The sequence below is a fragment of the Ascidiella aspersa genome, chromosome 9 (genome assembly GCF_963924565.1).
Source record: "Ascidiella aspersa chromosome 9, kaAscAspe10.2, whole genome shotgun sequence".
In the NCBI taxonomy this organism is placed as follows: domain Eukaryota; kingdom Metazoa; phylum Chordata; class Ascidiacea; order Phlebobranchia; family Ascidiidae; genus Ascidiella; species Ascidiella aspersa.
In genome coordinates, this window is record NC_139455.1 from 17,435,426 (window position 1) to 17,447,790 (window position 12,365).

The 12,365-nt window shown below is 40.4% G+C and overlaps 1 protein-coding gene across 1 annotated transcript; it reads left to right on the top strand.

The window, feature by feature from the left end:
• Nucleotides 1-4,973: 4,973 nt before the first annotated feature.
• LOC146133325 (uncharacterized) lies at nucleotides 4,974-11,966 on the top strand. The gene is made up of 9 exons (XM_083397713.1): nucleotides 4,974-5,037; nucleotides 5,943-6,041; nucleotides 6,205-6,237; nucleotides 6,695-6,860; nucleotides 7,873-8,074; nucleotides 8,607-8,694; nucleotides 9,094-9,244; nucleotides 10,119-10,273; nucleotides 11,782-11,966. Exons 1-9 carry the CDS (start codon nucleotides 4,974-4,976, stop codon nucleotides 11,964-11,966), a joined length of 1,143 nt encoding a protein of 380 aa, XP_083253839.1.
• The last annotated feature ends 399 nt before the right edge of the window (nucleotides 11,967-12,365 follow it).

Here is a 12,365-nt window from a genome sequence, read left to right on the forward strand (position 1 = left end):
GTCGAAATCATTCAAAAATTAATCGGAATAAGACTTTAACGGACAAAATAACGTTTATATTCTTAAAGGCTAGAAGTCCCTTTAAAGATATGCAACTATAAAACCCATATAAGATAAAAATGCAAGCAATTTAAGAGAAATATTGGTACACCTCAAAAATTTCGCGCTCCCTTCGCTCGCAAGGTTTTCATACGTTTCTAGGTGCGCCCCTAAGTAAAAAAGGTTAAGAAACACTGTTCTATACTCTGTACAACAAAGCGTTTATTAGAGGTGCCCATACGCGAAGGTCGACTACACGTCCAACGCACCACGGAATGGTAAGTTTGGGGTTGGCACAGTGCGCAACGCCTAATTAGATATACTCGTTATTGTGTTGCTACGCGTCTTTTAACTCTCTAATAACAGAGTGCCGCTTGAACGTAAGCCGCGGTTTGCTGGAAATAATCCGTAGCGGAAAAGATGTCCGAGAAAGCTGCGCATCTATATATGAACATCTCACATGGTTTATATTTGGTGTTATGCTCTCGAGAAACATACGACTATCGTAAAGCGAAAACTGTTTTTGTACCATTATATGGATTCAAATAGAGTCATTGTTTTGGCAAAAGAAACCACAAGCCATAAAAGTTCTGTCAAACGCTAGTACAAATTTAAAGTAATTTTTTTTTGAGTTTTAGCGTATTACAAGAGGCTCCCCTTCTCTTTTTACACAAGCACCTATCAATGAACATAATTTAGGGCAGGGGTTCTTAAACTTTTTTCACCGCGGCCCCTAAAATTATTTTTGGTTCACGTGGACCCCTGTGGGCAAGAAATTATTAAAAATGACGTCACAATCTAATAGCCTGTCAGAAATGTGCTCATGATTTAAGTAAAATGGTGTCTAACATTCAGTGGTAAAATGTTTTATTTTTAAAACGTTTAACTCTTTTTTTTAATTTAATTACTTTTAAAACGTACACTAATATTTCAATTTGGCCTTCGTGGACCCCCTGAAATTAGTTCACGGACCCCCAAGGGGTCTATGGACCCCAGTGTAAGAACCCCTGATTTAGAGTTTTGACAACACAATGCTCTAACAGACCATATACTTGATGGTGAGTCAGCTTAGTTCAGTCGCTATTTTAGCTCTATCTATATAGAGTGGGTTGTGTGCTCAAGGTGCAAAGTTGCACTGGCTATATGAAACAATCTCAAATTACAGAAACGTTTTAGAAATAGATGAAAAGCCGAATGCAAGATATGGTACTTTTTCAGTGTTTAATTAAATGAATTGACTTAAGAGCACTGAAGTCACTGTTTGTAAATTACCTGAATTGGTCATTACCTGGCTGATTTTCGCAAATTATTTTACTTATAATAAAAATTAGGTTATAATTTAAATGTAATAAATGTTAACTTGCCATTCGTTTCGGTTTTGTGTTACATATTCGAAATATCGCCCAGAATATAATTCGTTCATCCATTTTATTTTTTTCTTATTTTTACATTTTTTTGTCAATGCCCTAACTTGGATTTGATTGGTTCAGCAATCACTTGGACGGGGACTTCACTTGCTATTTGTTTAAAATGACTACACTTCACATTTCAAATGATTCGACTAGAACTTCACCCAAAATGATGAAATTGATGGCATTGTAAAAAGGGTTGTGTAAAAAGATATAATTTTCGCACATCAAGGTATGTCACGCACCAAGTAGAAGTTAGGACTGCAAGTGCTTTGACACCGCTCACTGTCGGGTACGTGCTCGTCGACACCTAAGCCCAAATCGGTCGGGCCAAAATGAAGTGTCTTCTCGCCGGTAAAATGTTAGCGCCGGCTTTTTCCCAGGGATTTGGGCGAAGGGCGAACGTATTGCTGCGCGTTCGGGTCGCACTTGAGAGGAACTTGGTAGCGAGGCCTCGGCTTCAAAGCGGCGAACGGACAGGATAATTGTCGCAGCAGCCCGAAGACACTTGGCGGCAGCAGCTCGAAACAGCTCGCGCCGCCTTTCGTCGGCGGATGGGATGTGCCCGATCTTGTAAGCCGATTACGAGCTGCCTGTTACAAGTGATACACGAGTTATTGTATTGTTTTAACCGAGGTTTACATTTGGAATCCAGAACTTGTCGTCGGCACGTTTTTCGCGCAACGACGCCCTTGTTGTTTCAAGCGGCCCGCGCGCAACTGAGAAACTACTGCTCCTGGATTTCAACGGGTATATGACAGATATTAAATGTTCAATGTTGTAAATTACGGATTCGCACTTTTAATGAACAAATTACCTAATCGAGACACTTGATCACGGCGCGTAATTCCACTTTAGATAACGTTTTACAAAGGCCGACATTGCAGTTTTACAAAGAGCCTTCATTATTTAAATGCGTCGCTCAATTTTTTTTATATGGATGCTTTTTTCCACAATATTGCTGTGATTTTAAAATCTACACCATTTTTTAAAAAAAAAAACCGACATCTTTTGCAAGGTTGTTTTGTATACCTATTTTTGATATCACCAATTCAATTCACCACAAATCAAGCTTTGCCGCCCTATAGGCGAAATGTTATTTCTGAACGCCTTCTATTGATTGTAATGATTGAAATATTAATTAGAGTTTTCCTTCCAGCGCTATTTTAAGCGAAATGTTAGTTCTGAATCAAAGACCTGAACACGGAAATTACCTTTCGACCAGCCATAATTTTGATTTCAAACAATGTTATTATTCAACCTAGTCAAAATTACCAAGAAAGTTTTGAATTACCTGTTCATTCAGTGTGAAGTGGGAGATAAAACTAAAGCCGATAATGGAGAAAAACATGTTGACCACCTCAAGTTAATTAGTCTTGTGAGTTGTATGCTTGCCAAGCTGTGATAATATATTTTTAATGTACATATGCCGTTAAACATTTGTAATGTACATTTTCCGTTTAAACATCATCTAAAGTATAATTAGATAAAACTGTGAGGCGCTTTTAATCAAATAGGTGAGTTTTTATCTAAAGCGAAATTAGTAAAAAATCTTGTCCGTTTTAAACAAGCAATCAAGTTGGAGCTTTCCAATGGTTTTACATACTGTACCAAGGGTTAACACATTTTGACTTGGGATGTCCTTAAAAAGCGAATCGGGCTGATACCTCATTCAATTTTTGCTTGTTTTTGCACAGTTTTTTTTTTTTGCTTGTTTTACACTGTAATGATTTGGTATCGAAGCGGACCGCGATACTTTTTGCCCAAAATATCCGGTTAAACGTACCGGAAAAAACAAACAATATAAAAAATGGCATATGGACCCATCCGGCTAAACCAGGGGTTTTAAACTGAAGTCCATGGACCCCTTGGGGGTCCGCGAACTAGTTTTAGGGGGTCCATGAAGGTCTACTTAAAATATTAGTGTATATTTAGGAAGTAATCTTTTTTTAAACCGTATGATTAAAAATAACGGTTTTGCAGTGAATCCTATTTAGACTCCATTTCACTTTCACTTTTTAGACCAAAATTAGCAGATTTATAAAGTCTATTTGTACTGTGACGTCAATTTATGATGTCTTTTGGATATTTTTGCCGACCGTGGTCCACGCTAGGTTAAAAAAAATTTTAGGGGTCCGCGGTAAAAAAAGTTTAAGAACCCCTGGGCTAAACCCTATACCTAAAACAGTTCTTAACTTATTGAGGCAGTTTGCATTAAATATGAATGTCAGGTAATGAAGCTATAGAAACTAAAGCATTTAAAGGTATAATTAAGAATGAAGACAAAACACAACACAGTATGTAAACAAAAACATATAAAACATTCGATTGAATAATCTAAATCGTCATTATAAAAAACCCCTATAGAATAAAGAAAAGCAATTAGTCTGTTAGCGTAAAAATAAACTTTTTGACGCGCATAATTTTGGTGAAAGTGAAAAGTCGCTATCAGAATCCACAATGGCGAAAAAATGAGCTTCGAGCGGGCGCGCTCTCACCAAGATCGACGTTTTCTTATCGCACGCCCGTTATCGGCTGTTTGTCTGCGGAATGTGACGTCACAATGTAGCTCCCGAGCCCAGGTGCGCCGAGAAGTTCTTTATCGGAGTCGGTTATTACGATCTTGCAGCCGCGCACTCGGGCCAGGTGATAGCGCTGGAAATGCGCGCAGGAGAAAAAGGCTGCCAGCTAAAATGGCGGCCAGCCTCATATAGTAGCAGCGTTTGGCAGCCGTGGTTACAGCAGATAGCTAGTCGGACACTGAGGACTTGAATAATCGCGGGATTTTTTCAGTGGACGAATGGTCGCAGCACCTAATCCGTAATTCGCTACAATTTGGTAGATCAACTTTGTTGTTCGAAGTGCCAAACTGCCAGGTTAAAATTACGAGCAAGGCGAAATATATTCAATAGGCAATTGACTTGCGGCGCTGACTGTAATCCATTGCCCGCGGACCGTATTTTAACGCCATCTTAAAGGTTTTATTGTGGACTTCTGCCCAGTTTGTGAAAGGTGTTTTAGGTTACATGAAATTGCGAGGCATATTAAGATTATTGTCTTGCTAAAGCGTCACTTTTTACGAAAAGCACGGAATTTAGGAACATGTGATACTGCTGTGGTCCGGCTTTTAGGTTGATTGTTATTTTGTGTCTAATAATTCGCACCCGGAGTGTCGATTACAGGGTATTATTCGCAACACCACTATTACGCACAGTTGTCATTATTTATTCCGTATATTTGTAGTTAGCAACGAGCCTTTCAAACGTCACTATTAGGTAATAATTTCGAGTAGACAATAATCTTTTAATAATTTGTGTCAAAAGTAAAGTGTTGTCATTTCAGAAATATATAAAGGCAAACCAGATTTTTCCAAAGTATTTCCAAAGCGACAGCTTGCCAACGTGCCCTTTTTCTTACTTTAGAGTTTCAGTTTAGTTCGTGTAAAGACAAATACATTAAGCCGCATAAATAATCCCGCTGAAAATCGCTCGTCTTCTATCGCCAAGCTCCACTTATCAACTAAGAATGAGCGCCCCAACAGCGTCGTTACTCCAGGGTTCGTCACCGTCCGTTGCCGGCCCTACTCTCGGTAAGTCAAATTGTCAATCTTTGTAAATGGCCGTATGTGTCTAATTGTAAATAGAGCAATCAGGTGGCATACTATATAAAGACAAATTGTATTAAATTCAAGACAAGCTTATTTTAGCCGAGCTGATAAAACACGGTTGTGGAAAGCTTGTCGAGAATTTAGTACAATATGTCTTTATATAGTGCCACCTGATTATTCTAAAATTATCAACACGCTGTTTTACGCTAAAACTATAGAAAACCAGTAGGATGTAACTTATTTTTTGTGTAAAAACGAGTGTTTAGCACTGGCCTGCTGTACTTTATGTCCGATCAGCGTAACCGCAAATATTCGTACAAAATTTTTTATTACATTGTTTAAAATTAATTTTAACCCCACTATGGGAATCTAATGTTGCGTGCGGCTGCTTCGAAATAAACGCAACGCCGTCCTAATCTGTCGCCCATCGCGAGTCAGGATGGCATGAATTTTTCAGGGATTGAATGGACCTTATTTCCGGCTCGTTGAGCCTTAGGAAAACTGCGCATCATTGCGTGACTGTGCGATATTACGTCTTTGTTTGACATTTTTTTGACACTTTCTTGTGCCTACGCCAGTAATTTGTTTTTTCTGGGCTAGACGTTGAATATATTAAAAAATACTTCAAACTCAAGCTATACCAATATTGGGTAAATTATGCATATAAGTCTTCGACTTGGTCAAAGCAATTTATACGTTGAATAAAAATTCATGTTTAAAAGTAATGACATTTTTATTCAATAAGCTGTGTTATGTTTGTATTATTAAGGTATACCCAATGTTTCTGTAAAATCGTAAAAACACTCCTATGCATCTATACCACGTGAGCCTTGTTAAACCTTTGCAAAAACACGAATTATTTTTTAAAATTTCCATGTTTCTTTAAGCCCTTCCCGGTGTGAACCCATCACTGTTGCCACATCACCACCACCATCATCACCACCATGCCAGCGCCTTCGTCAGCAAGATTGAACACAATCCTTTGCGTAAGTTTAAAAATGTTTTTTTACATATAGGCGTTATATTAAAATTGGTCTAAATACTGAAAATTTGAATTGCGTTAAGATATTAATTTGTCAAAACAACAGCGTGATGGTGATATACACAGATTCTTACAGCCATAACATCCATGTTTTTATGTTTTTCCAGCTTTGTCTCCGGTCGACTTACAGAGCAATCAAGGTAGGCCGATAAATACCCGACCTCTAATTATAGCCGGGCCGCCGTATTATGTAAACGCGCGTAAGCCTCTTTGGGCCGAGGCTCGCGACAGTCGCTGTAGTAAACAGTCGAACAAACGAGCGAAACTATAATGCATATATTCACGTACATGATACAGTTGCAAATTTGTCCCTATTGCCATAGAAGCGCGTATCAGTTAATTACCATAAACAGCGCACTTGTAATATCGAGCGCATTTTCGTTTGCTGTATTATTTTTTAATGACAGATAAATGACCAATTATTTTTAAACGGTACATTTGTAAATACACTGTTTCATTGTCTAACGATTTTAGGTTTCTTTTTTATTTTAAGCCTCGACTTTAAGTGATAGTGTTTAAATTTTTCAAACGCAATTAATTCAAGGTGTGACCTATAATTCAAAATATTATCATAATTTACCGAATTTTGCCCTCCAGGTTCCGGGTCCCCCACTGAGAGCAGCTGCTCGACCACCTCATCCCCCTACCAGATCAGCCCGCCCCCTTCGTCACCCCCGATGATGATGTACGCCCCCATAACTACCCCGTCGTCGGTGGTGGCAAGTTGCACGTCATCGCCACGTACTACTGCGTCGTCGAGCGGGTAAGTCCCGACCGCGAGAAGATTTTTGTTGACTTACAGTTTTTTTTTTCGACATTGATATTTTAACACTAAACCTATTTCTTGAATAAAGCAGTGCTTCCCAACCATTGGGTCGCGAAACATTTCTAAACGTTACAGTTTTCTATTAGATCGGGAAATTATTGCATTGTCATTACGTAACAATTAAGACGTGCTGTATCGCATTACCTATTTCAGTACGTACGCCAGTAGTAAAGATGCAGGTTTTATGTAACTTTATTTGTCTCATTGTGGGTAGCACAATGAGACTTGCATTAAAAGTAAGTCGCGAACTGAAAAAGGTTGGAAAGCACTGCACTAAAGCACCAGTCGATGAATGGTCGAAAACCTGTCGTACAATGTATACTACAGCATCGAAAAACTCTAAAACAAGTCTTCGTATCCATACCGTTTTACGTTCGGCGGTCGAGAACGCTTTGTAAGGCTTTTAAATAACCAATAATTACCGTCCGAAGTAGTATATCTCGCGTAAATTGACTCACTTAATTTGATCCAATCCACCGGTTATGAACGAGACGATGACCTTTTGTGACCTGTCCCGACACCAATCAGCAATGTTAGATTTTGTCCGATCATGTAGTTTCTCGTGGGACCCCGTTTTCTTTTCGATTATAATTGATGGATCCACTTCACTTGCTTAAGAGATAACCTAATCGCCACTTAAAACGGATTTTCAACTATTTTTAAAACTTCAGTTTAAAATCGTTGCAAAGGCAGTGTCTGATGATTTTTCCGAGAAACGAAACGCTGTATAAAAATATGCTAAACCTAACAAGGCGCCTAAAAATACACCACTAAGTTGGGTGTATTGGACGATGTTGGACCATAAAAAACGTAAACAAAAAACTTCTTGCAAATGGTAAAAGAGTTGAAGTGGCCTAGTCGAGGCTTTTAATTACGTATATCGATTTTGAAAACAGCGTTGTCCTGCGATGGACCCTTGTAGTATTAACACTTTCCAATTGTTGCGCAGATACGACGTGTGGTACAGCAAGTCGCTGATAGCCGACCAGCACAGCGCTGCCTCGGGCTTCAACCTGGCCCACAGTCCCGCGCCCGCCGCCCCCAGCGCTCCCAGCCTGAACACCCCCTACCACCCGACGCCTTGGGAGGCCGCCCTCCATTCGACAAACACTTGGCTGGAAATGCAGAGCCTACAACATCATCACAGTCAGGTAAGGCGCCAAGTTTGTGAAAGCGGCGCTGCCGTTATATTTTAAAGGTTTGAAAGTTGTAGGTTGTTTCAAAAGGCTTCTTATTCATGCTATAGTTGCTAAAACTAAATTATGGGTACTGTATAGGATAGTTTATCTCCGCTTTAGTATGTGTAGAATTGTTAATATAGTACAGAACAGTATGTTTTGGTAGTCGTAAAAGACCTGACAAAATATTTTTAGTTCAGAAACTTATTTCTTTTTCAATGACTAAAATTCGTACCATATTACATATTTTTGGACGTTAGTAAGATAAGAAATGCCTCAAAACCAGCGTCTAAGTATGTCGAATTGTGCATAACTACAAAATTGTTTTCTTCAAGTCGCGAATTACAGGTATCGCGTATTTACTTTATATAACAAGAACATAATTATAGTTGCGATTATTTGCGATTCTTTAATAATATAGCTCACTATAGCTGTGCGTTTATAATTACGAATTGTTAAACTTTTGGTTTTGATAACCGGTAAATAACGATACTTGTTTACCCAGATGGCAGCGGCTTATTCCACCGACTACCACCACGCTTTTCCGTCCACTCTTCCTCCTCTTGGAACCAACCCAAGTCTTATTCCGTCGGGTAATTATTTAGTGTTTATTGTTGCTTGTGTGCATTTGTTCTAATTTGCATTAAATACATCATTAATATTTGAGTAAACATTAGTTCTTCTGACCTCGTATAAAATTAAATTTAAGATGGTTTAGGGATAGGTTGTGTAATTAATTAATTTTACATATTTGTTTAATCTAAGTCATAAAAAATAGTTTGTTGAATTAAAGAGAGTAAATTTTGCAAATCATCTTACCAGGAGCGCCAAACAATAATTGCTTGCCATTGAGTGCCCTTGCCAAGGCCAGACAAAGCTAAATAATTCAGTTGGGCAAGGCCACCTTCGGCGGGGATATATATCGAAATACAACAGCGATAAATGTCGGAAACGTAGCCTTCAGTCCGCTTAATTTTTCCTCCGTTGTACAGCCCAGCCTCACAACCCGTACGAGTCTTTCAAGTCGGTGCTGCCGGCGCCGTCTCCCTACACCGACCCCAACGCAACCATCTCCTCCATGATTAGCTCTGCCTCGTCGATAGCGGCCAGTAGCAGCCGAAGCTCGAGGCGCTACCCCGGAAGGTGAGAGCACATTTCCGCTGCGAATTTGTTTTTTTTTCACAAAATGGCCAAGCCATAGGTATTGTGGTAGCTGCGGGGGGGGGAAGGGATCTTACGATGCTCTGTGTGCCTATAGTCGACTTAAAACTACGATATTCTTAAAAGGCACAAAACACAACACGATATTTTTAACAGGCACGCATCAACATTAAATCAAATACTAAAATCGCGATTTACCTCACTGTTACACATGGAAGTGTCCGTATCGATTGTTTCCTAATTGAAATATTTTTCAATCTTTAAACAACATTCGAAGTGTAAAAAAAATAGTGAAATGTTCAATAAATATTTTTTAAATGTGACACACCGATAAGTCTTTCGATATTTCGTACAACATATTCCCTTTAAATCATAAAACACTTCACGATGTATTAACGAAACCCAGTTGTTATCCCTTCAGTGAACTTTACCTTAAGGCTAAGAAACTAGTACAAGCCTAAAGAAAATAGACTAATGCGATTTGCGGCGTTCGCCTATTTTCGAACAAAAATCCCGACGAAATCAAATGGACGGCGATTTGTGACAGAAATTTTAACCGTGCGTCACTCAAATAGGGATTTACCAAAAAAGATCAAAACTCGACATTTTTAAACTATCACTCACTCGATGGTTTAGCAAAATCCTCGGGCTTCATTTCTAATTTAGATACTTCTATGTTTGTTAAATTTTGTTGTGGAGCCTTAATCCGTTGGATGAGTAAAGTATCATCGTCATTTTGTAACTGTCTGAAAGCTAGGTTTTAGATGCGCGATGCGCATGTTGTCTATGAACTTAGCCGCTAGGTTCAGGTTAACGTTACATCGAATTGCAAACAAATCGTTTTTCTGCGTTTCAGGTCCAACTGCAACTGTCCCAACTGCCAGGAGGCAGAACGGATCGGCCCGGCCGCCGCCGCCTTCAAGCCCAAAGTACACAGCTGCCACATTCCTGGCTGCGGCAAGGTCTACAACAAGACTTCCCACCTGAAAGCGCATCTGCGCTGGCACACCGGTAAGTTGCGGAAACCGCGGAATTTTCTTTTTTTGAGATTCTCCTTTGCTGCTGCCGGGCCGAGAGTTTCTGTGAAGGTTGCTAATAAGTGCGAAAATTTGACGGGGTAATTGTGCGGCGCCGTTGTATTAGCCAGGTGCGACGTGTAATTAGGCACATGTGCAGCCATCAGTTAGAGTTGCACAGTTAACCTGAGATCGATTCGAGAGACTAGAACAAATGAATCGCAGTGATGGGGACTTCCGTTAATCAATGGACGAAATTCCGTCGCTTTTATGTGCGTAATTAAAAATTTTCATGATGTAGTGGGTAAGCTCACATCCGCTTTACATCAAGACAGGGGGTTGGTTGAGCAATATATCAAGGTCAAATAAGGAGCACCCGCTCTTTGAGAAAAAATATAGGGAGATTACTAAAAAAAGAAGTTATACAAAAACAATCATAGTTTTTAGACGAAAGCCCTGTACCATTCAAATGTTAATGCCGCACAATTGCCATAATTAAAGCGTCAGGTGCGAAAACGTCATTAAAACCGCCTCTGAGCCGGCAGCGCCGTCGCTCTTGTCAGCAGATGCTGCTCTGACTTTTTAATCTCCCGTCGGAATATTTCTCTCGCCCGCTCGCAAAGAGCCCCGCACCACATCCCGTTCGCTTGTGGTTCATTAAAACGCCACCTTCCCAGCAAGGCCGCTGCCACAATCGGATTCCTCTTGAACACTCATTCGATGACACTTCCTGCTCTGCCATTGGCAGTAGCAAGTCGTTCTTGCTCCTATACCCTGCCTGCCTGCCGAATCCGCCCGCTACTGGTTTCCTCTGACTGTTTGTCGGATCGGATGCGACTTTTTTTCGGCCGATTTTAATTTCGACTTCCGTCAGTTAGGTTTGGGTTTTGTGAAACTTAAGAGCCTTGCATAATACCAATAAAAATAACTGCCATAGCAATTATATAGCTAAACTATACTTAAAGCAGTTGTCACACACAGGATTATATTCCTTCTCTTGGTCGGAGCAAGGCTAAAAAATGTATTGCCAAAAATATCTTAAGGATTTTTACAAAACGATAGATAAAACCGTTTTGTTGTGCGTAATTTTTATCCTTTAAAGTTAAACTTTTGTTCTAATGTTCTGCCATTATTGTCTCAACAACAATTCTCTTTACAATGTGATGAAATCAGTTCATTAATATGAACACTCTTGTGGTTCGTGGTTATATAATTTATTTTTGCAACCCTTTTTCAAAGCGAAGTTTGTGAATCGTATTCCAAGCTATGGCATATCGCAAAAATAAACTTGGGATTTCTTAATAAATGAATAACATAGCACTTTGTAAGGACGACGCCATTTTGTGCCGTTCGCTCGCAGGCGTGCATATCAGACGATAAAAACTGATAAAAGGTGTTGACAAAACACATGGGAGGACGCGGCGCCGTCCACAGTCCCATGTTCGCAAAACTGTATTCTCGGTTTCGCACAACTTTAAACCCCACTGTCTTTCGTTTTTGCAGGCGAGAAGCGATTCGCGTGCCCGGTATGTAACAAGCGATTCCAGCGCAGCGACCACCTCAGCAAGCACGTCAAGGCACACACGGCCAACGGCGAAACCGAGGCCAACTGCAAGGCAGAGAAAAGTGAGATGCTGGCAGAAATCGACGTCAAGCCCAAAGTCGCCAAGCAGCATTTCGTCAACTGAAGTCGAAACGCTAATGTGAAGGAAAACTCGTCGGGTGCGGGATTTTTTGTCGCGAGAAAGGCGCCCCAGTGTTTCGTGTAACAGGGACTCTTTGTGCGATTGCTTGGCCCGGTCCGCCGATAGAACAAAGGGCTACGCGGCGGCGATAATAGTCGGTGTTTAAGGCTACGCCGAAAAGCTCGCCAAGTCCACCGACGTCGGCTTCCGGTGTCCGACTCGAAGACACACCTGCCGCTGTAATTCCTATTTACCTGCGAAGTTTTCAAAAGACTCAAAATATGCGGCTGCTGGCCAGAAAGAGTCGAGAGCGCAGCAACTTCTCTCTGCCCGGCACGTAGAAATTAGCCGCCAGTTCTCACGCAATTTTGGCTGCGGCGTTTTCGTCCTTTTCTGCTCCGG

Bases quoted from the DNA above. Each gene is read 5' to 3' on its own strand.
- LOC146133325 (XM_083397713.1), top strand. From the start codon at position 4,974: ATGAGCGCCCCAACAGCGTCGTTACTCCAGGGTTCGTCACCGTCCGTT. The intron at 6,042-6,204 runs GTAAGTTTAAAA...ATGTTTTTCCAG, and splicing joins GATTGAACACAATCCTTTGC to CTTTGTCTCCGGTCGACTTA. The intron at 9,245-10,118 runs GTGAGAGCACAT...TCTGCGTTTCAG, and splicing joins TCGAGGCGCTACCCCGGAAG to GTCCAACTGCAACTGTCCCA.